This window comes from Siniperca chuatsi, linkage group LG5 (genome assembly GCF_020085105.1).
Source record: "Siniperca chuatsi isolate FFG_IHB_CAS linkage group LG5, ASM2008510v1, whole genome shotgun sequence".
Classification (NCBI taxonomy): Eukaryota; Metazoa; Chordata; class Actinopteri; order Centrarchiformes; family Sinipercidae; genus Siniperca; species Siniperca chuatsi.
This window is the reverse complement of record NC_058046.1, coordinates 5,688,057-5,715,887: the sequence shown is the minus strand read 5'-3', so window position 1 is coordinate 5,715,887 and position 27,831 is coordinate 5,688,057. Positions and strand designations below refer to the sequence as shown.

Genomic DNA, 27,831 nt, shown 5'->3' with positions numbered 1-27,831 from the left:
CAATTAACTAAATTATGCTGTACAAAAACCAACATTGAAAGTGAGAGGTCTGTTGCTAGGAAAAATAAAAAAGGTTGGTAAAATGTATACATTTATTAAGTTGTGTAGGAGAACAAAAAGGCTAGTGTTAACAGCTACCCATGTTTACCAAAGATCTTTTTCTCTAATCTGCAAAATATGTTTCTGTACACAAAATAATTCAAAAGAATAAACAAATCACACAGAAAAAATGTGATATAAATCTGAGATACTTTGAGAAGAGCATTTAGTTTTTGCTTACAGAGGAGGATCTAAGGATAATCTGAAATAAAAGTATGAGGACTGAGCTCTATATGCTCCTGACTCATCAGGATGCTGCACAAAAGTCAAATACAGGTTAAAATAATTCAGAGTCACACAATGGTAAAATTTAATAAAAGTTTGTTGGTCTAAAAAGCATTTCCATCGCACATGTTAATTAGCTTCAACAAGAACGACTAAATGTTTTAACTGGTTTTACTTCTAATTATTCTTCATATAAATCAACAAAACATAAAAACAGCTGTTATATAAAGATGATATAAGCACTGATATACCCACTTCAAACCAGTCAGGCAGAGAGCCATGCATTTAAAAGTGCCCTAATATGTTAAGACGTCCAGAAGAGGAGTTAGATTAGCCAGAGAAAAGACTAGAATCTAAATATCTGAATGTTGGATTTTATGATTTTACTGTCACACTGTTTGAGATAAACCAGACTCAAACTGTGACAAAGTATTAATTGTCAACAGATGATTTTCAGCCTTTTTGTTAATGCCACTTCTAACTAATACAGAACACAAGAGCAGCAGTAAAGAAATATTATACCCAGAATATTCAGCTTTGTAAACTTAAACGAACAGTCTGACATTTTGGGAAATAGGCTTATTTGCCTTTTTGCAGAGGCCGAGCCCACTCTCATGTCTGTACGGTAAATATGAAGCTACAGCAAGCAGCCAGTTAGATCGCCCAAAATGTCCAACTATTCCTTTGACATAAAGACTGAACAGAAAAATCATCTCTCTTCTTCAGTCTGAACACCGAAGCTGGATGATATGTCCATCAAATACTGATATCATGATAAGAGACTAGATATAGTCTAGCAGTGTAGGATTTTGGTTTTCATAACAATGTGATATAACTTAAATATTTGTCTTTTCCTGGTGTGGTTACTAATGTACGTATATTTCTGATTGTTTTTAACAATTTCAGTGTTTAAAAAGCTTTTGACAGCACATACAGTCTTTCCTAAAATATTAACACATTTAATATCACAGTATAATAATATAGAATTTGGTCAAAAGTGTTTGTCATTCATGTTTCATCTAGTGAAATGATGAAAAATTTCATTCATCACCATATACATCATATACTGATCTGTATACGATGAACCACTGTGTTATAATAGAGCGCAATTGTGGCTAAAAGTACAGAGCAAAAAGTCCAGTTTTTCCTTATTAATCCTTTAAAACTGAGGTTAAAAATATTTTAATCAATAATCCACATAGTAACATTGTGGAAAGTCAGTTTTTAAATGCATGAGATGATTCAAGTTGTCTTTTTATAGCAGTAATCCCCAACCAGGTGCCATTTTCAGCTGTTTTGAGTGCAGGTTTTCACTAAGGAAATACCACAGCAGCTCAACGCACTTTCAGCCAGAAAGGAAGAATTGAGGCTACACCAGTATTTGAAAAATGAAAACCTGGATCCAAAGAGCTCTCGGTGGCACATGTCTGGACAATGCTAACTAAAGTAACTAAAATATTGCAGAACTCGCAGGACTCCATCAGATCTTTCATAACGTCTCAAGCCATGAAGTCAAAAAGTGCATTTTTGCAGTGCCAGTTTTACAGATCAACGCTTATGGTTTGCATGTGTCTGATCATCGTGTCTCGTTGTAAAATACGGACTTGTTTCATTTCATGTTGGTGTTGAAGCGTATTGTTGGAGTAACAGAGAGAAGCAGGCGGTGCACACAGTCTCTGGGAGAATGGAGGAAGGTAAGGGCAGCTCGTTGGACACACAGCTCTCACAGAAAAGCCCACTGCAGTTCTTACACTGTTTCTAGAGAAAGAAAAACAGGATTATGACACACAGAACATTAACCTTAATTAAAAAAACCTGGTTAAATCCAAGGATGCTGGCTGGGATTTCACCTGACAATCTAATAATGATGATCTAATAATTTCTTGAGTAAAATGTGTCTCCATTATGCCTTTTAGTGAAATCATTGTGAAATAGTTGTCATTTCAACCAATTCAGGAAGAAAGTTAATCACAAGAGCTTTACACCTAAAAGCTGGGCTGCATAAGAAACCAACATTTTAATAACTGCTAGCACATTTTCCCCTGAACTCAAAAGGTCCAATAAAACATCTGACATTTCTTTGTATATTTGATTACGTTTTTTGGGTAAATGACCACTCCTACGAATCTACAGCCACGCTAGCAGCTCTGTCAGGCTGTGCTTTTTCAAATTGCACTGCCAAATTTAATGGCAATCCATCCGATAGTTGCTGAAACATTTCAATTTGGACCAAAGTGGTGGATCAACAGACCGACCGATCGACACTGACATCGTTAGAGCTTCGCTGCTAGAGTGGCTACTAAAAATTGATCTAACAGTCCATTGTGGGAGAGAAGCGCCATGTAATGTGATAACCAAGCCTCACTTGAAAAGACATTATAATTTATCTAAACATTTGTTTAAACATTGCATCTAATCTGATAATTGGTTGTCAGTTTGGTCTTGCTTTTTTTTTTCCTATAAAAACATCTCTGTATGTTAAGATAAAGACTGGACCACTATAAGTTTTTATAAACACTCTCTTCTGATTTATAGTGGCATTAAATATAGTTAACTTTTAATGAGAAGAAGCTCGTACCTTTGTCTTCAGGAGGGAGTCGTCCTGTTCACACATCGTACAGATGGAAGGCTGACTGATCTGCACCAGTGACTCGTCCTGCAGAAAATCAATAAAATATAAATATAAAATATCCAATCGATCCTAGTACTACTACTTCAGTTCTTGTTTGCATCTTTACAGTACAAACTTGACTGCATGGGTACGATAATGGTAAGAGTGACAAGTGATAATGGTAAGAGTGACAAGAGTTTTTTATTTGAAGTGGTCCATTACTCATTCACTCAATAACACCACTTTAATACTTGGATTAAAAGTTGATGGGTTTTTTTTTCTTACAGAATTCCATCTTTATGTTTTAATTGCAATACAACCAATCATAAACAGATCTATGGTTAGATAATTAAATGTTTTATTTAGTGCATCTTAGACCTTACCTGTTCATCCTCATGGTGTGACAAGGACCTTAAAAAGGAGGAGAAGGGAATAAATGAATAAAGAAAGAAAAAAAAACAGTATTTCCTCAAATGATTATATTTGTTCTCAAAGCTGTAGCTCTTAAAATGACTTACAAGCTGGAGCTCAGACTTGTTTTGTCCTCTGGTTCTGTGTGTACCCGGTCACTGTCCCTTTTGACTGATGGGGATTCTGGGGGACGCTGTTGGTAAAATACACACATATTGTATAAGAAAAAAGTAGAAAGTTGTAACAAGACTTTTACTAATCTTTAACTTTGCACAATTCTGATGACAGGTTTACTTTTGGTATGTTCTCTGGGTGTCTCCTCTCCCTCCGAGGAGTGCTGGACTGTCTGGACGCAGCGTCGGAATGATGCTCACTCCTTCGCTCTCGCTCTTTTCTCAGCTCCAGCTCCAGATTAGACCTGAAACAAGACAAACACAATGCAGTGGACACAAATTTAGATTTTGTTGGGGACTATTTTCAGCAGCAGATTAATACACATTTAGTGCTCTAGTGAGTATTTGTGGCAGCAGCACAGTGTATGTGGGATTGGGTCAAAATAAACTACAGTGTGTGTGTTCATGGTAATGAAGGAACATGTCACCCGGTGCAACTGTGTGGCTCATTGATGTGTTTTTAATAGTTTTTGGACAACAGTGGGGCTCTCTGGCACAGAGGAATAAGATATATCAGGCTTTGGATACACACACAATACATGTTAGTAGGAAACATTCATTGTTGGTTTTGGTCTTTTCATGAGATTTGTCAACAATAAAAAAATAAAGACTATCACCAGCCTTATCCTTTAAAAACGACACACACATTAAAAGCTTTTACTCATATTTAGCTTCCCATTACCTTTGCTTCCTCAGCTGCTCCACCTCCACCTGCAGACTCTCGATTTTGTCTCCAAAGTCCTGTTTGAAGAGCCGGTTGGCCTCTAAAGCCAGATCCCTCTCTCTCTCAGCCTGTTTGCATCTAGTTTGGGGAGGGGGGTGTCACATAAACTTATGGTAAAATGAAAACTTGATGAAAAGAAACATGGTTGGAAAGAGATGTCAACTAAAACTTAAATTAAAAAAAAACACAAAAATGACGTGTTTGGGGATTGGAAAGCTAACGAGGACAACAGGGAAACTTCAGCCAAAGAAGATGAAACAGGCTGTGTTTGTTTATTGTTTTATTAGCCTAATGATTACTACAGTTTACACCAATGTTATGTTCACATACAATTCAAAATTAATAAATTAATTTTGCCCTTTTCTTCTTACTTTATCTTGCTCCTGTCCTGGCCTTCTACACTTGAATGTGGATCACCAAATGACAACATTTGATATCAGTCCCTAAACATCAGTCAGTTGGTTGAAAAATATTCAAGCAGTCTCTGGTAGTGGTCATATTCTTTGGAATAACATTACAGCAAGTCCACTACCTCCCAAATATCCAGGACGTGTCCATTAGCACATTAATCATCAGTCCACAAAATCTTAAAACTGTCCACAGTGGACTTTCGGACACCTTGCCATCTACTCGTCTTACCTTTGCCAGAAAGCATTAATGGGGTATTTGTAAGAAATGCCTACCAAATAAAAGTATAAATCTGATGTGTCAAACACATCTGTTAGAGAACACAAGGATTAAGGGCTGCTAAAAGGATCGATTCAGTCCACACTACTCAAAGCTGATGCTGGAGAGCCACTGCAGGAAGTCGTGGGAAAATGGTTTTATTTTCAACAACAAAGGAGCATCGTACAGAAAAGATAACATCCTAGTTTGGTTATTTCTATATTAGGCAGGGTTGTAGGTTTGTATTCAGATCTACGAAAGCGGGGAGCTACTGCTGCAGCTGCAGCAGCTTCCCTGCTGCTGAGTTCAGGTTTTTGGCCTGCTTCACCAAATGTTTCTCACTGATTAAATGATTAAAAAAATAATAATAATGAAAAATAATGACAAGGAAAGTGGAGAGAGAAATATGACAAACAGAACAATAAGATGTTTAATTAATGTTTAATTATTCAAAATACCAATCATGGCTGTGGAGAACTGTCCTCACCTTGTCTCCAGCTGTTTTACAGTCCCTGTCATCTGGTTTATTTTCTCTTCCAGGCGAGCGATGGCTTCAGTCTTCTGTTTAAAGCTGGCATCTGCACTCTGAGGAAGATGAGCCATGTTAGTCAACTGGAAACAATAACTCAGTACATGTTGTTTGTCTCATTAAAAGACTAAACTAGAACAGGTTGGTGCTTCTTTATATTTCAATGATTTGTCTGCAGCAGTGTTCACTTTTGTTGAGTTTTAATCCAGTTCAGTTCGGTTTCAGGCTTTAACTACAATAGAGTTGTGAAATGGGTGCCACTGGTTCCGGAAGTAACAGACATAGACGTAGACATAGACAATGTTAAATGACATTTCTACTGTTTGGTTCATCATAAAACTCTTCTGGTGAAATCATCAGTGCAAAAGATTAAAAACTGTGCTAGCAACTATCTGATTCTTTGATAAAAAGCTGAAGGTACAAGCCTGTGCACATAAAAACTTAACTACAACTCCCAAGGTGCTTTTCCGCAAGAATCATCCAATCACAGAGCTTAAAATTCTCTATGTGCACCGCTACTGGCGGTGAAGCTAAAGATTACAGTGTTGAGAAAACTGAAAACACACTTTTGGTTTCTGGGTCAATATTGGATGAGTTCAGTAACTATGGCGCCTCTCACTAGCTTCTTCCCCCTAGCAATTGTGGCCGAGGCTTGTGGGTATTGTAGTCTTTAGAGCTGTCCGCCATGCCAAACTGATTGAAAAAAACCTGACTTCTCAGAAACAAAGCTGAAATGATTAAAACTCGTGGCCATAATATAAATGGGGTATTTAAACACATTTCTGACTTAGATTAGATTTATTATAAAATACTGCAGTGTGTATTAGAACCACTATTGTAAAAAAAAGTCTAGATTTCGAGAATAAAGTCGGAATATTTTGAAAAAAGTAATATAAGTAGTAAAACCCTTAAAATTATATTTATCACTGGACCCTCTACCTTATTGCAGGGCAAATATTTGCTATCTCAGAGAGAGTGATAGTAATTAAAAAGAAACTCATCATTGCAGTATTCACTGTCTCTGTTAGTCAAGTCAATTTTATTTATATAGCCCAATATCACAAATTTGACTCAATGGCATTTACAATCTGTGCAGTATACGACACCCTCTGTCCTTAGACCATCGATTCAGATAAGGAAAATCTTTTTGTCCAATAAAAATCTGCTGGCATTTCAAACACAGGCAGAAGTGTTTGTTAGGAAGGTAAAGGTAAAAAAAAAAAAAAAAACACAGCGAAGGCTGCTTAGTTCCAAAATTGCATCACCAAAGTTTCACAGATAAACAGTGAAAAAGAAAAGTAAAAAGGGAGCAGAAATGCAGCCTCACCTGTGACTTGTGGCTAAGCTGTTGGTTGATGGCACGAAGGTCTTCCAGCTGCTGTCTGAGCTCCACCAGAGCGTCCTGCTTCTCACAGATGTCTTTCTCCAGCATCTTCATGGACAGCTCCATCTCCTGCTTCATCCCGATCTGCACCTCCAGCTCCTTCTCCACATCCTGCACAGAGATCAGTTCTAACTTCAGATACACACTTCACAAGCAGAAGACTGCTGACATTAAATATAGGGACAGACACAAACAGCAAGTTTTACACCAATACCAGTCCCGATATTTTTTTCCAGGGATTATAACACTTTATCAGTTAAGCACATATGAATTGTGATAACATCTATAAATACTCCCAGAATTCCATGACAATATAAAAATCTAAACATAAGAGTGGAAAAGCATTGTTAAGAGCAGGAAACGCACCAATCGAAGCAAAGTTTCCTCTTTAAGCTGCTTGCGTGTTTCCCCTAGCGCTTGTCCGTTTGGTGCTGAGTCGCTTCTTAATGCCTGAAAAAAAATAAACACAAAAACACAGTAACACACATTACAGGACTGACAAACACTGCAAATGTATATTGTACAAATATTTAACTTTAAAGCCAATCCTGAGTTGCCTTTGACCATACTTAATCAGAAGAAGTGATGTAACATAATCACCATTACTCATAATCAGTCAAAATGGTATCAGGTGAATCAGGGCTGGGCAATATGGCTGAATAATGTCATGACATGAACATTTGTCCCATATCAATATCTATCACAATATGACAAATGTAGGATAAATCATAAAGAGATGTTTAATGCAATGAACTATGTTCCATTGTTATGGATTATTTATATATATATGCACTGATGTCAAAATATTAGTTCAGCTAATTATTATAAATCATGTGTCATAATTCACAGTGTCTGGATGACATTTGTGATGAAAAAGTTAGTGTAGGGAGGATTATCATACTGTACAATACTGTGTATTGTGATAAATCTAAATTTTAAGGAGAAAAGACTATTTAATTAAATTGATGATGTGTTCACCTTCCTGGACTCCAGCTGATATGAGCTCTCCTCCTTTACTCTCTCCACGTCTTCTTGTAAAGTGATGATCCTGTTATTTGCCACTGCAAGCTGTGGAGACAAAGGTCAGCAAACAGTTCTGTAAACAAAGAATACCAGCAGCTGTGCAGAGAAGCAGAAAGGCAAGAAACTTTGAAGTTCAGCTCTGAATGACTCTCACCTCTTCTGTTAGCTTTGTGTTGGACTTTTCCAGAGCGTCCACCTTGGCCTGGAGGTTATTTACTGATGCACTATGAACATAAACAGACAGAAATATCACATTAGTCAGCAGCTCAACAAGCTGCTGAACAAGGTGAAGAGACATGGTCACTCTGACAAACCTTAAATGTCTGTTCAGCTCCTCCACATAATTCTTCTGATCGAGAATCGCTGTGATCTGACCGTCGCTGAGGCAGCAGAAAGAGAGGAAGATGAATGAAACAAACAGACAGATGGAAACAGATGACAGATGAAACATCAGCATCAGACAAATACCTTCCCAAAAACTATTATTATATTTATAAAATGTAATAAAAAAATGTTTTTTGGCATTTCTGTTTTATTGGGTAGTCACAGTAGAGGGACAGGAAAGGCAGGGGAGAGAGAGAGGGGATGACATGCAGCAAAGGGCCAGGGCCGGATTTGAACCCGGGCCGCTGCGGTAAGCTCAACCTTAATAATGGTACACGCTCTACCAGGTGAGCTACCGGAGAGCCGCCATATTTTGATTTTTTAGCATCTAACTGAGCCAGGCTGTATTTTCCAAATTTAGTGGCATAGCAGTCACAAAACATGGGTGTAAGATTTACACTGAAAGTAAGTCCATTGTTCAAACAAAAGGACGCAGCAGATGGTACAGTAGATCTCTAACTATTTTCTGTATTTAACATTTTTTAAATCACCAATAACAGCTTGTCTCATACTAGTAGAGCTGCAACGATTAGTCGATCGACAGACAATTCATTGGCAACTACTTTGATAACAGACTAAATGTGTTGAAGTCAGTTTTCAAGCTAAAATGCCCAACATTTGACTGTTCCTGCTTTTCCTTTTCTTAACATTTTAGTAAATTGAATATCTTTAGGTTTTGGAAATAAGACATTTGATGACACCACCATGAAAACTAGACCAAACAATTCATCGGGAAAATAACTGGCAGATGAATCGATAAGTGCCGTACTAATTGCCCTCATGTAACCACTGTTTTGTCTTTATCGATATTTTTATTTCTTTACTCATCTCTCCTTCACAAAATTCAGAAAAGTAAACAAACAAACTTTGCCTTACAATATGAATCTATCATGTCTGCTACTTAACATTCAAATAATAAGTGGCCAAATCATTGACACCAATGACCGGATAAACATTTAACTTGATGTCCAGTCTATAAAAGTAGATCAGATGTCACATACTAAGATCATAGCTATAAGCTTAAATAATGTCTTAGAAATCAAAACAAAACCATGACAGAAAGGAAAAAATTCCACCCTCAACCCTCGTCCAGGCCCAGGCTGCCGACTTTACTGTGGCTACTGTTAAGTAGTTTGAGAGACTAAAACGGACCAAATAAATAAAAATCATTGTGGTTAAAGATTAGAAAGGCAGCACTCACCCCTCTGCACTCTTACTACTGTGTCCACCATCTTTGAGGTACATTGAAAAATCAATCACCCCGACCTGCAGAAGTAATTTAATAAGAGAATAACAGAAAATTAATGACAAGTGAAACCACACTGCAGCTCTTATGTCAAAAATAAAATCCTCACTAATGTGTGCACTTATTTAGGGTGTTTTAATGCATCGTGTTGCCGATTTTAATAGAAAAAAGATTTTGTCCTGATTTAGATGCATTCACATGATCTAAATATTTTAGAAGTCAGTGCAACCTCCAGTTAACAAGAGGTTTGTAACTGCAGAGGTTTCACTTCATTGAACTGAATAATACTTGTTTACTAAGCTGATGACATACTGGGAATCTGCCAATCCTCCCAGTCATTCTGGCTTAATTCCCAAATTGATGACCAGTAGAGCATGAAACAGAGATTCCTAAGTAGTTTTGGAAAAACTGTTTATGGAATTACTACAGGAACAATGATGAGGGTAAAAACAACTGTTTGCTTGTTTTCAAACTGCACAGTAGAGCATACTTACTGCTGCTGATATATTTATTTACACAAACATCATGGTGGTATTTTCAGTTATTTGAGAGACAAATCTAACAGTTTCACCTACACAAAAAAATGAACGCCACGACATTGTGTAAGAACCAGGAAGTAGGATTTTTTCTCACTTCCTTCCTGCAGCCACTAGTCAATTAGGTGCATTTGAGTTTGGTCTTTCTTGTGTTACTGCAGCTCTGAGTGGTGGGAGAAGTGGAAGTGAAAGCAGAATAACCTGAGAGTCCAAGTCCTCTCCCTTCATACACAGATTGGCATCAATGACATTTAGTCCAACGAGCAGCCCAGCGATGACAGCTCCCTCCTCCTCCATCATCAACGCATTCGGCTCATAGAATTCACTACAGAGAAGAGATAAGAGTTACAAATACTGTCACTGACCAGAAAACTGCTTTCGGTTAAGCATTTCTAAATGTGAATCATGTGCTAAAAACACTTCTTGGGGGAAAAAAAAAAAGAGATAACAAATGCTTCCTTCTTGAAGCCATGGGTCTCAACACAGTATGATACGAACACACCTGAGCAGGTCCTTTCTGTTGATGATGGTCTTCATGTAGTCAGAGAGTTTCTTCTGCATCAAGGCCAGCCGTAACCAAGCACGCCCTCTTCCTAGAGGAGTTCTGTAATCGAACACAGGAGAGTTGGATATAAATACACTTGAAACTCAACAACTGAAACACAATGCATAAAAAAACGACTCCTTACAATCTTTACTAAACAATGGCAACTTGCAGCTCCAAATGGCCGCCAGAGTTAACTTTTGCCAAAAGGAGTAATTCCCATGCAATTAAATCTTTTCATGGCATTGTAAAGCGTATTGATAACATCAACAAAATCTTAAGTTATGACTGCGAGAAATCTGCCTGCCTTCTTTAGGGAATCGATATGACAGACTCACTTGAGGCCAGGCAGGTCTTTTACACTGGCAGTGATCTCTCCCGCCTCAGGCGTCAACTTCTCGACCAGTTCCAACGCACCCCAGAATGACTTGTTCTGCCCCAGGAAGGTCTTCTTGGCTGATGATTGAGAGACAGTGCTTGTTGAGCTATTTCATTTTGAGGAATTTGAGTAACTGAGTCATCATACTGTGCATAATGATGAGCAACGGAAGCTGCCCGGCTTTTAACAGTAGTGTACACAAACATTTAATCAGCAGATTTGTCATTTTAATACCTTTTACATCCCTTTGGTTGGGTTGAATATGATGGATGGTGTTAGTGGCTGGGGAATAAGATTGTAAATATTCCTTACAACTACACAAATTGTGGATTTTATATGTATTCTGGGACTGAACTGTACAGAAATGTTCCTACAGGACAGTTGCCGAAGTGGTCAAGATCTCAATTTTCCATTTTCAAACTTTACAGGCTTATAAGAGCCACCGATCACGCAGTTTTGAACCAATGACAATGTGAAGTGTGCTATACATACTTTTCAACCCATGTTTCAGACAGTGCTCCATCACGACGAAGAACTGCTGGAGAGGTGCATAGTCAGAATCAAGTGTGCGTCCGAGGTTGAGAGCAGACTCGATCAGGCCCTTGATGCTCAGTTTGGCCATGTTCATCAAGTTAAGCCTTTCGATTGCAATGGGATCCTTGGGATCTAAAAACAGAAGAAAAACACACAGGAAAAGATCCTTATAGTCCTCATAGTAATGACACAGACTATGGTCTGCAGGACCAGACCATTCCAGCACCGCAGGAATGACTCAGGAGCTACATTTATCAAGAGCTGTCAGGGGGGGAAAAAAACATTTTAGTCGGTTCTGTATTTCCTTCAATAACACAAGATCCAACGTTTTCCAGGAAGTAAAAGTGCCTTAGTTTTGATATGGAAATACAGGACAAGATGACAAAACCAACAAGCTTTTGTTGGAAAGTTGGAAATTAAGAGTTGTGTTTCATTTTTAAATTGTTTGATCTGTGTATGAAACCTAAAACTAACTTTAGGACCTAACACAGCAAAACCTTCTATACATTTTAATATAAACCTAAAACAATGGATAGCTTTGAAAAAGAGAAAATGGTTCAACTAGGAACATTTACCAAACCTAATAAAGCTAGCACTTAATACTTCTTTGTATGATCCATCTATACGTCTACAATATGCCTAATACATTATTTATGTTAGTCGATAACAGACACTGAGAGGCTTTTAGTAGAGGAGTCCTATAGGGTTATGTTATACTTTAGTATTTTATTTACATTTTTAATACATTCATACGTTTGGTCTGTAGTTTGCATTTGCATGGACTGTAGTTATAGAGAATGAAATCTTTGACTTCTAACACAAAATGACTGCAACCAAAAGGTAATTAACACAGTAATTTGGTATGTTATTGCAAAAATGGTGTAAATCTGCATCAGGATTATCAGCTGGTTAACGAGAAATATTCTATTTTCTGTTCTCTTTCATTAGCTTTGTAAACAAAATGCAACAGCTTTACATTTTATTCAAACCAAATCAAATAGCCTAAGTGGCATGTTTACATGCATTTGTGACACAGTATGTGCAGTAATGATAATATATTAAATGCTGCTGATATTTAAAAAAGGAATTTGCAAATTTACATAAATTCTAAAAACTCTGATGACTGATTGAAATGAGTTTTCCCCCTTCAAAGAGGAAACTCACTGAAGTTAAGACACTTTGCTTCTTAGAAAGAAGCATTCAAGAAGTCCCCTGCTACACAAAAAAAAAGTTTATCTTACAGTAGCATGACAAAACAAATGTTTCTGTCATTGTCTGTTAATGGTCCTCTGTAATATAATTACAGTAGAGAATTGCTTTTTAAGAGCTGGAGGTTGAAGTGCTGCAGTGTTGAGTTTGCCAACTGGCTGGAGAAAAGTCTGAGCTGCCTCCCTTTCTCAGGAAAACCGTGGACCTGCCAATCTGCCTGCTCTGTACTGAGAGAAGGCGTGGCAAGAGATGAGGAAGGGGAAAGCCTTACTGTACAACAGATATTCTGTTTTTCATCAAATGTAAAACCATAAAGCTACAGTACATACTGCAGAATGAATCTGTTCAAAACAAGTTACTTATTCACTGCCATATTTAAATATCTGGATTCAGTCATCCAGTCTTTAGTGAGAGTAAAAAACATGCAAATCAAACATGCAAACCTATATCTGCAGTATGATTGTTATACTTTGTATGATTGGGGAAAACAGACAGCAAATATTATCTAACAAATACTTGTTGTCAGTTTGATTTACTGCAAGCGAATAAATTCTCACGACAAAGCAACCAGCACTTCCTGGTTGTTTTGTTACCCAGCCCTGGCTTATTTACAAGCAGTGTCATCCTGCTGTGTAACTCTCGGACATCAAACCGCCTCCCCTGAAATCCATCATGACATCATGACACAGCTCAAACAGGACACATTACCACAGTTCACTAGATGAAATGTGTAAACCTTGTAAATCACCACGCCCTAACAGCAATCACACCATGCCCACAAACCTCCTCGGACACTGAGCTGATCTGTCACATTACCTTCATGGGCCGGCTCTGGGTCTGGGGTGAGGGAGATGTCGTTGAGCTCGCGGAGGCAAAGCCACTCGCCATCGACAGACACGCGAAAGTTGCAGAGATAAATGGTCTCCCGGGCAGCCTGGGTGATCTTGTCGGTGGTGGGAGTCGGGGTTTCGCTCTGAAGCGTCAGATCAGACATGATGACTCAGCTGGTGCGAGGCAAAACCAACACCACCGAGGGAAAAAGGCGCAGTAGCTTTTGTTCCAGGAACCAGTAAAGGCCCCAAAAAATAACAGGTCAGAGAGAAGAGCAAATCAGAGAGGATGAAAAGAGCATCAAAACAAAGAGGATAAAAGGCCAAGATGGGGAAGGCCCACAGCAGCTTTCAGCAGGTGTTTGAAAGGGTGCTCCTTTTCCTCCTCTTTATGCCTGCATCATCCTCCTCCTCCTCCTTGTTAAAACTGAGTGAAATCCGCTGCTGTCTTGAGAAAGGCTGCCCTGCCGTCTCCTCCTCCACCTCCTCCTCCTCTTCAACCTCTTGTTATCCCTTTTGTGCAGACCGGGGATTTAAAATGCAAGAGAGCACCGTGGTGAAAATCACAGCCCTCCTCTGGTCAGCTTTGCACTGGTTCACTTTGATTGGATTGCCTGTGCACCGCAGTGAATGCACTGGGTGGGTGTTGACCAAGATGGCTGACAGTAGTGCTGGGTACAGCAACACATTGTCACGTGAGCAGATGGTGCATGCGTAAAAAAAGAAAAAAAAAAAAAAGGGTCCCCAGAGTACCCAGCCAATGCTAATGATGCAGCAGAGGACTCATCTGTCTCTCAAGCATCAACAGCGTCCCCTGACCTGAAACAGAGGCCTGTGATCTGACAATTATTGAGCTGGCTGCAGCAGGACAGCCACACACCAACAGCAGTGAACAACATGGGTAATAAGGCCAAAGGTCCTGGATGTAAATGGTAATCATGTTATTTCAATTCCTACTTCCTAAAACCTAAACCAAGTGATGCACCTCTTATAAAAATCAGAAAAGAAAGACAAAGACCCAGATTTTGGTACAATTTCTACAGGCCTGGTGCATGTTGACAAAAGTAAAAGCCACACGTGATATTGATGAGGAGATGAAATTTAGGGGGTGAAGTTCGGTGCAATCAGAGGACGAGAAAAATACACACATGACAAACTTAAGGAAAACAAAACAACATACCCACATTACATTTGTAATTGTGGTCAAAATGACCAAGCCAACAGAGCATTTCACTCTGCTGCAACAGTCAGATTAATTGAGAAAATTTAGTTGCTATGACTACTGAGCTCAATCATGTTGTATGTGTCCAGATGCTTGCAAATCACTTATCATATAAATGTTTGAAGAGTGGCGACACTTTCAAATTGCATGTTTTGTCTGAGCAACAACCCCAAAGCCAAAGATATTCAATTTGCAATTACATATAACAGAAAAAAGCAGCAAATCCTCACATTTTAGGAGCTAACACCAACAAACGTTCAGCATTTTTGCTTGATAAATGATAAATAATTAATTAATTATTATTATTTAAGTGATTCATGTTTGATTGACTTCACTACCAAACTCACTCCCTATGAAAAACAAATGTGACAAACAAAATGACAAAATCTTACCTAAACAAAAACCAAGTGACCAATTTCAGTCATCCAGTCGACCAAGAAGAGACAGCCCTAGTTTGACCCAAATCCCAGACTATATTTAGTTTAATATTGCAATATCATGGACAGTCTTCAATGCTTTGGTGTAACACTGACAGTCAGCGGCACAGACAGGCAGGGAACTCTCATTATTGACCTTCTTACACATTAGTGTGTGGTTATTTTGCTTTAACTTGATGATATACGGAAAACAGATAAACATTGCTCTTATGATAATGCAATGAAAATGTGAAAGCTGATCTCAGAGGAATCTTTGGGTATAAGTGCAAGTAACTAGGCTAAAGTCTTTATTATCTGTTCAGTTAAAGCAGTGAATAACTGTCATGACTGCAAATGTTTGGTTAGGTATTGTGAAATATGTGTGACAAACATCTAAGATTTATCACAGACAGCTTTGATCTGAACAGTGGATAACTATGACAATCCACCGTTAATTTACAGCAACTAGTGGCGTTGCAAAGCAATCAGCCTGTCAAAACAACACGACACACACAGTAGCTCCAACACAGAGGAATACTCACATGGGAACTGAATGAAGTTTACACATCTTGTTGACATGAGCTATGTTAACTGATTGACACGCCACCTAGGTTTTTTACTTCAAATTACTGGTGGTTTTTTTCGCCAGTTTTGCAAGTAAATTTGAGGATGACAATCAACTGACAGGAGAGTTGATGCTATTTATTATCTTCCTAACATTAGCTAAGTTAGCTATAAGAAGTTTTCTTGGAGGTAGGAAGTTTGTTTAGGGACAGTCACAAGTTAGGTAACAACACCAAACAAGCTAGCAACATTAACTGTAGGTACAGTTGGTATTCTTAGAAAATTAGGTTATTAAAGGAGGATAATGTTAGCTAGTTGGGTAACCATCTGGACTTTTCAAAGTTCGTTAGTACTTACTTCTGCGCTTTGACTCGATTCTTTCAATCCTGAAGTCATATTGTCGAAGCGGAGTGGGTGGCAGCGAACCAGCATTCCCAAATCTCAAGTTTGAGGAGTTCAAAGCCTCCTTGAAGTATATCACTGAAGTCGGAGAGAGGGTCTCATCTGGACTGTCAACGTGTCCGTTTTCATCTGAGGAATTTTGTCTCCCAGAACTTTCTGAAACCTCTGAAGATGATTGCAGAGGTAGACCTCCCGGCGGCACATCCCGCTCCGCCATCCTCCCTCCGGTCAAATTCACTTCATGTGACAAGCCAGTGGTCTGTCAGTCAGCGGTTAGCTAGGTGCGGTTAGCTACTGCGGGCATGCACCGCCGTGGTTAGCAAAACAATCGATAGACCAGTCAGTTAACTCCAAAATCTCTCCAGTAATCACTCCGCCTTTCGTCCTGTCCTCCACAGCGTCTTCCTGACCCGGAAATAGCTCGGCATAGCTAGCATTTTGGTAAAATCTGTTGCTAATTTCGCGCGAGAGTTTGCGCGCTGTGTCAGCGGTCCAGCAAACCGTTCACATGACCAGAGACAATGCATATGAAGGGAGATGAGTCACTAGTAGTAGGACCATGACCGAGGCCTGACTCCTGGATGCTCCCATGATTCATTGCGATCTACGCCGGAACTCTTGTACCTCTCCTGTTTCTAAGACTCTCTGATGAATTATTTATATAATCCTGTTGACGGGACACTTTAAACATTTAGAAATAGCGCGCCTTGCTGGTAAACAATAAAATTACTTTATGAGGATAATTTGTGTGAGACAACATACCTATGGGCTCTTTGTAGGCTACTTAGATTTATAAATGTATTTCTAATACCAATGATATTAGATTTATAATATAAGGCACAATTTTATTCACCCTGAAGGAAGGTTTTGTGCCATAGTCAAACAAATAGGGAGAAAATATATATAGAGTCTGTAGAACAAAGAGAGGTAAGCAAACATAAAAATGTACAGAAAGGTGCATCAGTGTTAAGATGTTACAAATGTTACAAATAATGTAGAGTATGAATGGGAAATAAATGTATGAGCTGTATTAAGGGGTGCATCACACTGCAAGTAGCAGATATTATAAAAGAAAAAACAGTAGAAATAGGAGTTGGACTGACTTTTGAGGTACAGGTCAGTCCTATCCGTGTCAGTGTATAGTATAGTACTCATTGGCTTGAGGACCAATTAATAAAACCAAACAGTACCTGTTCATAGGAAAGGGGAAATTATGAGTCACTATGTTGAGTAATAAATGTAACTACTCACATTTTGCTAAAACTTGTAAGATGGGATAGGACCAAAATAAATCTTCAGGGTACAGTTCACAAAAATGACAAATAACAATAGCAAGATTGAAAATTTTTGTAGGAAGGCTAACTTACAATTAACGTTAATGTGTGGGATTGAGGAGAAGAGGTGTAAAATAAGGAGCAATAAAGTCGAGCTGTTAAACCCAATGTTCATGGTGACCATGGTGATTCAATTCAGTTTAGATACCATGTTAGAATCTAAGAAACTTATTAAATCATATATCAAAACAGGATTAAATAAGGTTTCAGTTTGGTTTAAAATTGATGGTAAAGTGTGGAAAACATGGTTAATATTGTGACAAGTTTTTTCTACCCTTAGTATTCTCCATATGAAGAGAGAGAACACTGCCACACATGTAATACCCCAAATGGACAATAGGAGGAGATGCAGGACTAATGATGAGAACTCACATGGCAGGCGCTAACAGAGTCTGGAAAATGTGCTTTCGTTCTCCACAGACATTTTACTGACTTCATTCCTTTATCCTGACCAGCTGCACCTCCCAAGTCATCAAGACATTTGTAATATTTAAGACCAATCTGAAATAATATACAAAGACATAAATGTTAGTTTCCCATTCAAACTTTTGAAATGTGTTTACAAATGTTTTGTTTTTTTTGATGGAGAGAGTAACTATTTAGCTCTCACAGAGTAAGACATGCCATTTAAGGTTGTGTACTTGTCAGATTCTGACCCCACTCTCTCCAGTGTTATCCAGCATGACATCAGACACACTTTTTTATTAAAGCCCAGTAAATCAGTACACAGTACATTAACCACTACAAAACACAGTCTGCATTACATAATCTTTTAGGAGCAATAACATAAGGTACATATTTTCTTAAGGGGAAGAGTTCACCTGAAGGGACAGAAACCAACAGCTCAGATCTGTATGTGGCTTTATTGTCACAGATTAACAGTAACATGAAAACTACAACACTGACTCAGTTAGTCGGTCCACAGATCAGGAGGAATGCCACCAGCTAGGAAATCATGTGCCTCTGCACGTACGTCAATGTACTTCAAGCATCCTCTTTTAATAACACACATTCATGACAATATAAAACCACCTTGCAGGTAATTTCAAACACAATTAATTTTTGAATGTATCATTCAAATCTATTTGCATTTTCTATTGTTTACATTTTTAGCCATGCTAGCTGCATGGCTCCAGGAATGGCAATGTCAAGGTCTGTCAGTCGGCCAGCAACTATTGGATGGATTGCCATGAAAGTTGGTGCAGACACTAATGGTTCCCAGAAGATAAATCCTAACGACTTTGGTGACACCCTGACTTTTCCTCTAGCACCGCAACGAGGTTAACATTTGTGGTTTTGAGTGAAATGTCTCGACAACTATTGGATGGATTGCCATGAAATTTTGTAAAGACATTTATGGCCTCATCAGGATGAACTGTAATAACTTTGGCGATTCCCTTACTTTTTATCGTGATCAGGTAAAAAAAAAAAAAAAAAAAAATAGAATTTGTCGAAAACTTTGGTTTAAAACCAAATACCTGCAAAACTAATGACATTCCCATCAGCCTCAGCTGTACTTGTAAAGTAGCAAATGCTAGCACGCTAACACGATGAACTAAGATGGTAAACATAACACCTGCTAAACATCACTATGTTAGCATAAGTACAGCCTCATAGAGCTGATAGCTGTAGGCTCTGTTTACAGTACAGTGATGATCAACTACATGTAGAATACTCACTTGCTCAAATACAACATATTACAGCATACAGAATCAGCTGGCCAGCTAACCAACTGACAATAAACTAATTATCAATTAGTTATTATGGTATTCTTATTATGTTATAGGTTTTTGCAGAAATTGGCATTAATAGGAATTTAAAAATCATTATTCCAGATATATATGGTCTTTAATGACTTCTGGCCTCCTGATTGGTTTTATTCCAGGGTTTATTGATGGTTATTTGTCACAGAATCTCTAGAATGTTCTTTCAAAAGTTGCTGCTTAAGACCTTTCAGGTTGAGGCATTTGTGTAATAGCCAACTAGAAAGGTAGATGTTGAAACACATTTTGTCTGAATATGGAGTTTGCTCAGTTGTCATGGAGACAGCTCAACTGAGTGGTTGAACGTTCTGGGAAAAGCTAGTAAGTATTATTTTTTGTTTCTCTTTTGTCAAAGGTCAGTGTCATTTCTGAACGAAGATGTGGGGAAATTGTACTGAAGATTTCGACTTTATCTCCAATAATTGTCGTTGTTTTTTCAGTATTTACTACTTTATAGGGGACAGTGCACATGAATCAACTCTGGCATTTGTGTAAATCGGTGTAAATGTTCTGGGTCTAGCTCAACAGTTTCTTTGCAACTAAAAACAGACAGAACAGACTCAAAACTTTATAGCCAATAAAAAAGCAATAAAAGAGACTTGGCTCTGGTATATATCTTTCTTATCCTTCTTTTTTAGATCTTTACTTGTGTGATCAGTTAACATGCGATCCGAGAAGACGTAAAGTCTTTAGACAATAAAGATATGTGGAAGGATGGAACAAATACCACTGCAGGTTACGCTTTGCACTGATGTGAGTGAAGTGTGACTAAAAGGCAAGAAATGATTATTGCAACTGATCTTAGAAAAAGTTAAACCAACAAATAAAATGTTTTTTTCATGTTCTTTTTAAAAATTGTATCCAAAATGATAATAACACTAATTGAATAAATAGACAATATCGGATAACTATTCCCACAGTGGAAATTGGTAATTAATTGACTAACTGGGAAGCCTACTTAGCTGAATTGCTTAATAATGAAATCTCGTGCAATGTTGCCCATTCTTAATGTTATGATGTGGCTTGAAGAATTTCAGAGAAAAGGGGAGGTGGAATTACGTTTCCTGGAACAATTTTACATCAAAGGCATGAGCTGGCACAACAGGGATCAAAAGAGCAGCATCAGATAGTCACATCAAACCCATTTCAAACTACAAAGTGCCAACAAGCCAATGTGAATACCTCTCAAATCCTCCTTTAAAGGGAAAAATCAAGTCAAATCCTTAATGGGCTTTTAAGTTTTGAAACTGAATTTGAAGTAAAGCTGGGGAACTGTGAACTGAAGATAACAAATAAAACTTGTCGCACATGGGGGAAAACATGAAAATGCTGACATGCCTTGAGTTGTAAATGTATAAAACAGCAGCTGTTTTGCATTATACATTCATGGATGAGGGACAATCCCTTCTCACACTAACTTGTATGACACATCTTGTCATACTGATGTTAGCCTTAAAAATATTTTGTGTTATGAATAAAAACATAAAACATTGTTTTGAGAACAAATGTCAACTTCTGGAAAATTCAAGTAGCAAAGGTAAAAGCACAAGACAGCAATCTCTTTCTTTTGACTATGGCATGTTCGGGTCGGATCTTGAAATAACCATTAAAAGCCATTACAAAATCAGGGTAATTCATTCATTCACCCAAATTCCTACTTTAACTGCACAATTATTTCTGATGTTTTTTATTTATTTAATTATTTTGCTCATACAAAGTGTCAGAAAGAAGGTCTTGTCTGACAAAATTGCTTCTTGTATACATGACAAGATGCCCAGCCCAAATGGCACAAAAAATACAGCTGCAGCAGTTAAACAATACATGCCACAAAAGATAATAAATAACCATACATTTACTTACACTTTTTATTATGGATAAACATCTTTATATCTTAAATAATGAACAATATATCCATCCCAGTACATCAATACTCACAATGTATTTGTGATGTCTTTGAAACATAAATATAAATCATTAATAGAAAATAAAGGTTGCCCAGTAGTATTGGTGTGAAATGCCCTAATAAAGTATTTTAGTGAATCTCCCTTCAGACATGTGTACCAATCTTACAAATCTGTTTTAAAGTATACATATAAAATAGTTTTGATATACAGGACTTTTACAAATTTATAGTAATGCCATCTGTATATAATGTCCATAGTACCACTTGTAAAATATTTTCATAATACTGCTCTATCCTGCATTTATGCACACACTTTATATTCTGCACTTGCTTATTGCACTTCTGGTTAGACCTAAACTGCATTTCGTTGCCTTGTACTTGTACATGTGTAATGACAATAAAGTTAAATCTAATCTAATCTAAAAATAAACCAGATATCAAATCAGTCTCAGGTTAGATGGTGCAGACAGATGATGCCTCTCAGACGACAGTCACCTGACAGCAAAAGTATCATTATCGGAGCATGTCTTACTGTAGATGGCACCTGAAACATTTAACATCCCAAGCAACTAATGTTTAAACTAGATTTTCATACAAGTTAAATGTTACTCTCCAGTTACTGTATATAATCCAGTCAAAGTTTGAGAAATGTGAGCTCGGTGCAGCGTTAGAATAAAAACCAACCACAGCAACCAAAGGTTAGTGTGTAGACGTAGACGCGCTTTTGAACGATTGAACATTAATGGCATCATTGCTCGCCTCTTTTCCAGTGTGTCCTTTCTAATTTTGAAAAGCACTCTTCTCAACTCAGAACGACAAACCTAAACTGGATGGTATGGGTGAAACCAATATCGTGATATGAATACGAACATTTTTCCAATATTAATGGGAAGATATGGGAAAGTATGCAAAATCACAAAAAAAGTCAAACTGCAGCTGTTATGAATTACAAATAAATCAAGTAAGACATGTAACTTAAAGCCAATAACTCAATTTGACCATGTCATCATTGAAACAATCTTAATATTAACAAGATAAAATGATGTGTAATGTAAAAGGGGTTTGTTCATAGTGATGAAACCAAAGAGAGTTAACGTCCATCTGTAGCTCTATGGAGCTTCTTGGCCTCTTTTAGCTCACTGTTTTGATTTTACGGCTCATTTATTGTATGTTCAGTCTTGCTGCTGTCAGCAGACAGCTGTTTTCAGCAAACACGCTCTGCTAAGCCCATTAACTTGGGTTCAATGGGTTAATCAGAACCAAAGTTAGCGGACTGGCAGGTGGAGAAAAACCTAGCAGTTAAAGAAATGTTTTTGGGGTTGGTGGAGACCAAATCAGAGGTAAAAAAAAAAAGTAGGCCTAAGTGAATATCGGACTTGCATTTGTCAGGTGGCAGAAACACAGCCTCAATGAAATGATAATGTTGCTTTGTGTCTGCTGCATGTGTTAGCCTACCTAATTGTTTGCTAACATGTTAGCCATCGGGGCTGCATGTCTGTCAGTTCTTCTGCCTGCAACAATAACGCAGCAGATGTCACCTTATCTTTTGTTTCATTTGGCCACTGAGCCTCATGGTCAGGTTTCCTTTTTTTTGGTAGCTAGTGCCATAAATGTGATGCCGCCGGAGGAATCTTTCCTCTGAAGAAGCATAATGGCAGCTTGATAGATAAACGAGAGGGAAGATAGTAGTACGCATGCGTAGACCGTTAAAACCGCCACGAAATTTGCGGAAATTGCGATAAATATTACCAAGAACGTCTGAGTTGATTTTCTTTAAAAGTTGTCAGTACTAGCTCACGTTATTTCATTTCACTACAGTCAGTCAATGATGTCGGGAAAGCTGCTAAAATATTTTTTATCCGTCCAACGAATGGGTTGTCCCGAGCTAGCTTACGTTAGTTATAGCATTGCTAACGTGATTGCAGTTTGGCTAATGGTCAGTAAATTAACTGAAGTAGGCCTACGCGGGGCATCATTAATAACATGTAAACAGGGCTAATGTAATTTTCTTAAAACATTAGCTACTACATAAAAAGCAGTGCCACTAATCATGTGGAGAATAATAGGTAACGTTAACCTATGTTTTAACAGTTATGTAAAGATTTTCAGATATAGCGTTAAGAGATTAATTTATGCTGAAACTACTAGCAAAGGTGTGAGAGATTATCAGGTTTAAGGTTAGTTTTTCATTTCCAAGGAAAGTAAACATTTAACTTTCCCTGGCATTTCCCTTACTTATGGAGAACCCCCCCAGCTTGACAACCATTAATCTTTTCCTTTTGCTGTGACTTGTGCCCTGGCTGGTATGCTTACATATGTAGAAAACATGGTAACAGGTCATCTGGTGGATTTTCCTGGTTTTCTTCCAAAACTTGGGAGGGATAGAAACTTAATAAGACAAAACAAATGTCCAAGGGTGCATTTAATTTATTTAAAAGTTTACAGGGATAAGTCTAGTTGAATAGAGACTTATAGGTTCTGGACCAATCAGAAATGCTTTTTTGGTCTCTTTAAAACTCTTTAAAACTGACAATTAAGTTAACCGCCTATATAAAATTTCAAAATCCTAAATCATCCTAAATAACTTATTTCCAGCTGATTGCTGTTACAGATGGCACTACTGGGAGTACATGGTTCTGTTATGAAGGTAATGACAGCTAATCTTGCCATGTTGCCACCAACAGATGTCGCTGTAGATTTAAAATACGTCGTTGGCACCTGAAATAAATCACCAATCTCAATAAGTGTCTCACATGAAGACACTGCAGTAATCCTGCAATACATTGTAGAGAGATGCTGGACAAATATCCCTGAGGAATTATGCTAGTTTAGAAACATTACAGGGATGCTTTATCTGTATAATTTGGGATTTAAAAACATAATAATAGTATCTCATTAAACACGCCATTTTACCAGTGCCACACATTGCTTTTCATTTTTTTACTTGTGCAAGTAGCTGCCAACAGAGATACATAAACAAGAATTTATTCAACTGTGGATCCACAAATCAGTGATATTTAAAGAAACATTTCTCAAGTTTCAGTTTTGTTTTTCAAGAATTTAAGACCCTTTTGTTTGGACTATTTATTTAATTATGATTAATTTATGTATATTTTATTGTATGTATGTTTCATCATTATTTTATCAACCTGTTGTTTTTTTTTATTATTGATTTTAACTTTACAAATTCTTATTGTTTATTGTTTTAATAACGTCCACAGATTGCCTGCCTGTGTTCAAGCATTGATCCTGCCTGGCATAGCTGTTCAATGACTTGGTCCGGGGTTGGGTGGGATTGGGGTAGGGGTCCGATAGAGTGATGATGGTGCAGCAGTGGAGCAGTTTGACCTCCCACCGGAGGAGTGGCGTTGACAGAAGGATGGTCCAGCAGATAGAGGCGGTAGCATGCTGAGCGCAGCCGCCGCACAATGCCACACACAAACTCACCCGAGCAGTGGAAGTAGACTTCTTTACCTTCATGCCACCGCAGGGGTGACAGCAAGCGCCAAACCCACAGAGCCAAAGATCAGCACTACAGCGGTAAGTCCTTTACTCTTGTTCCACCTTGATGATGTGGACGACTGAAACTCATTTCTTCATGCCTTGTGTGCGTGTGTTGAAGAGGCGTCCTGAACGTAAATCACCATAATATTCCTGTTAATTTTCCTACAGCGTGTCACCGGTGCCTTCAGGAGTCTAGCGACCTCATCGTGCTTTATGTCACCTTTTAATGTATTTCGATTCATGCTATCTGTGTTGGTCTCTAGTTTGTTTAAACACTGAATTTATCGCACGGTTAAAAAGTAGCTTGTGCGTAAAGGCGCAGCTGGAGTGTGTTTTGTTTTGGTCAAGCGGTTCCTTGGGCCAGTCAGCATGATTTATGATGATATTTCAAACTATTAGATTTTTGGAGACAAAGCAGCTAAATCATATTATAAAGTCTGCTGTTGGTCTGTGAAGTGTCCTGGAATTAATCACAGAAAGAAACTTTCCTTTCAGTCAAGCACTTTTTTGGTTGTAAAAGACTATTGGTGTGCATTGAGTCCAGAGTGAGCAGAGAAATGACCTCCCCATGTGTTACTTTGTCAGGTCAAACATCAGCAGCCGCTCCAGTGATCCGCTCTGCTCAGCACATTCAGTAAGGAGATTTATCACACGCAACCTGAAGAGATGAGCGGCAGCAAGAAGTAAGTGACTTCAGCAAGCCGCACAGGAAAGCTTTCACTCTAAGCAGAGCTACTTGACCTTAAATAAATTGAATAAGGCACACCTGTGTGTAGAAGAGCCTACAAACACAGATCAGGTGCACTTCAGGAACAAGTGGTTCGGTAATGAGGCTGACAAGTTACAACATGTCTGCCGAGAAGGTGAAATTTATGCTTTCCAACACTGCTCTCAGACAGGATGGCCTGTAGCTGACTTTGCTGTTTTTCAAGTTCATATAACATTTGAAATCATATCTGATTCAAATGTGAGCTACTCTGTTTACTTGCCTTGACAGTAAATAGAGTAGTACAGGCAAACTACACAGGGTTAACAAACTCCTTAAAGGTAATTTAAAGTTCAAACACTATAAAGTTTAAGTGTCAAGACATGACCAGCCTTGTGATTACTTTGCAAGGATCGTAGCAAACATACATCAGATACGATTGAGTGTAAACTGGAGAGACCTAAACACACCGCCTTTTGTTTCTCTAATGCTGCACAATCACAGCTGTTTTAGAAGCATGACTGTAGTATATATTGGATCTACCAAACTGTTGGATAGATCTTTTAACTTGAGAGCAATCGGTCGCCCAGGTGACACTGCATCATCATTTTTCTAGTTGCTGTCAGAAAGCCATCACCAAAATGTTGCCCCTGCGGATGCAAAAGAATGAACCTGGAGCCTGTTTTGTCTCAGCTAATTTTTCAGATTCTGAGATACACAAAACAAGCTCTTGTTGAAAAATTTAAATCTGTTATGACAATAATGCTGAGATCCAAACAAACAAAACAATACAAAACACGTAAGGGGTGGCTGATATTAAAATTCAGGACAAATGATTAAAAATTCAGCCAGAATAACATCAACTGAGTGATTTTTAAAACATCAATTTGACACTTATCATGATGATATTGGAACCACAATTCCAGGATGTTAAATCTCAGCTGAATCCTGCTTTTTGTTTCCCACCTGACCCCAGTTCATTCAGAGTCAGCAGTGGAAACTTTTGATGTGGTTTGTGTGATAATTACCAAGAGACAAAGCTTTGCATTTCAACCTCATGCGCAGTGAAAACTACTGTCAGATGAAAAGCCCAGTGTGGCTATCATTTAACAGAAACTGTAGGTACCCTTTTTATTGTGTGGAGAAACCCTTTGAGGTTCAGTGAAATCTGATATCTGATGACATTCTGCCTTCATTGCACGAGGGATTTGACTTTGCAAACTTGATTGGAATACAGGATACATGACCTGGACACATTTATTCATATCTCATACGATGACTGCAGCAGATACTGTATACCATAACACACTCCGGATGCCTTCAGGCTGTTTGATGTTTCCATGGTTTGGACACACAGTCGACAGTTGCATCAGCTCGGGCGCAGAGAATATATTATCCTCTCCAAACAGATAGTGAATGTAGGCTACATGCATATTACTGTAGGCCCTACAAGGACAGGGAGACTGATACGTTATCTGTGAAGTGAAAGACAGATAACAGCTAATGTACAATCATGAGTGCAAAGTAACAGTTTGTCAAGTTTTGATTGCTTTCACAGCTTGTAATAAGGTTGTTTGAAGGTTTAGCTATTGATCATCAATACATGCATAACTTAAAGTACTCATTAAAGGAAAAATCCTCCTTGAAATACTTTTAAAATCCTAAAAGCACAGGTGTTGTAAGTGTAATTTGCATTCCTTGGTCCCTTTTTCCTCTTATTCCTGGTAAATGGACATGTCATGACGTCAAATTGAGATATTTCCCGTGCAGCTATGAGGGATTTTGAATATTGGAAATTGTTTCAGTGATCCAAAACATAAAAGGCAGAGGTGAGACCAAAAACATTTTTTCTACATCACAACAAATGCCATGTAAGTCAATTCCAAACTTCAAAATCAAGTCAAAGTCAGTCACAAGTCCTAAACTGTCGCATCAAATCCTAAACAAGTAATATTGTATGATTGATATTGTGGTCAGTGTCACTTGACACTTGACTAGAAGTAGAATTATTACATTAAGGTCACAAAGATTGTTGAACATAAAAATACTCTGCACTGAGGCCTTTTGATTTTAGAGAAGAATGAAAGATTTGAAAAAAAACACCTTTTGTATTTTCTTTTGCAATTTTGTGTCATAATATATTTCTGAACTGATGCTTTGTGCTGCAAAGTACAAGCCAATATCAGCAGCCTGCAGAGTACACAAGAATTTTGCACCATCACTGTGTTTGTAGTACTATTGCTTAACCTGCTGCTTTTGTGTTAAAGCCATTGCATGCACACATTATTCAAATGTGGTAGAATAATCAGTCAAACATTCACATGGTAGCTTATCTTTCATCATGCAATTTTAAATTCTGTAAGGAGTCTTTTATTATCCCTAACTGATATTCTCTTAGTTGATTGGCTTTAAAGATTCTATTACAATATTTATCATTTTGGTAGCATGTCAAAACCACAAAAACTCTGCCAACTACTGAAATGGCTCCCAGGCATTCCCAGGATTTATTC

General features: G+C 38.0%; 2 protein-coding genes across 7 annotated transcripts in view; one reads left to right on the top strand and one right to left on the bottom strand.

Moving 5' to 3' along the window:
* Positions 1–78: 78 nt before the first annotated feature.
* Positions 79–16,693, bottom strand: rufy3 (RUN and FYVE domain containing 3). 4 transcript variants are annotated; one of them, XM_044195956.1, is made up of 18 exons: positions 16,067–16,693; positions 11,427–11,600; positions 10,894–11,011; positions 10,514–10,615; positions 10,213–10,336; positions 9,431–9,495; positions 8,160–8,225; positions 8,000–8,069; positions 7,801–7,890; positions 7,189–7,272; positions 6,766–6,933; positions 5,397–5,494; positions 4,202–4,321; positions 3,641–3,764; positions 3,454–3,539; positions 3,319–3,346; positions 2,903–2,980; positions 79–2,082 (listed from the first exon to the last, which is right to left on the bottom strand). In XM_044195956.1, exons 1-18 carry the CDS (start codon positions 16,326–16,328, stop codon positions 1,939–1,941), a joined length of 2,001 nt encoding a protein of 666 aa, XP_044051891.1. In that variant the 5' UTR covers positions 16,329–16,693; the 3' UTR covers positions 79–1,938. The 4 variants fall into 4 exon arrangements, with proteins under 4 accessions (XP_044051891.1, XP_044051892.1, XP_044051893.1 ...); XM_044195957.1 differs by lacking the exon at positions 16,067–16,693 and adding an exon at positions 13,494–14,168; XM_044195958.1 differs by lacking the exons at positions 79–2,082; positions 2,903–2,980; positions 3,319–3,346; ... (1 more) ...; positions 3,641–3,764; positions 4,202–4,321 and adding an exon at positions 4,507–5,250 and having other exon boundaries at positions 16,067–16,687.
* A 7,178-nt stretch (positions 16,694–23,871) lies between these two features.
* slc4a4a (solute carrier family 4 member 4a) overlaps positions 23,872–27,831 on the top strand; it is a 65,273-nt gene continuing 61,313 nt past the window's right edge. For 2 of the 3 annotated variants that reach the window (XM_044195951.1, XM_044195950.1), the window contains exons 1-2: positions 23,872–24,651; positions 25,201–25,298. In XM_044195951.1, the coding sequence (XP_044051886.1) occupies positions 25,282–25,298 (17 nt within the window). In that variant the 5' untranslated portion in view covers positions 23,872–24,651; positions 25,201–25,281. The remainder of the gene's footprint in view (positions 24,652–25,200; positions 25,299–27,831) is intronic. The other variant, XM_044195952.1, reaches the window with a different exon arrangement.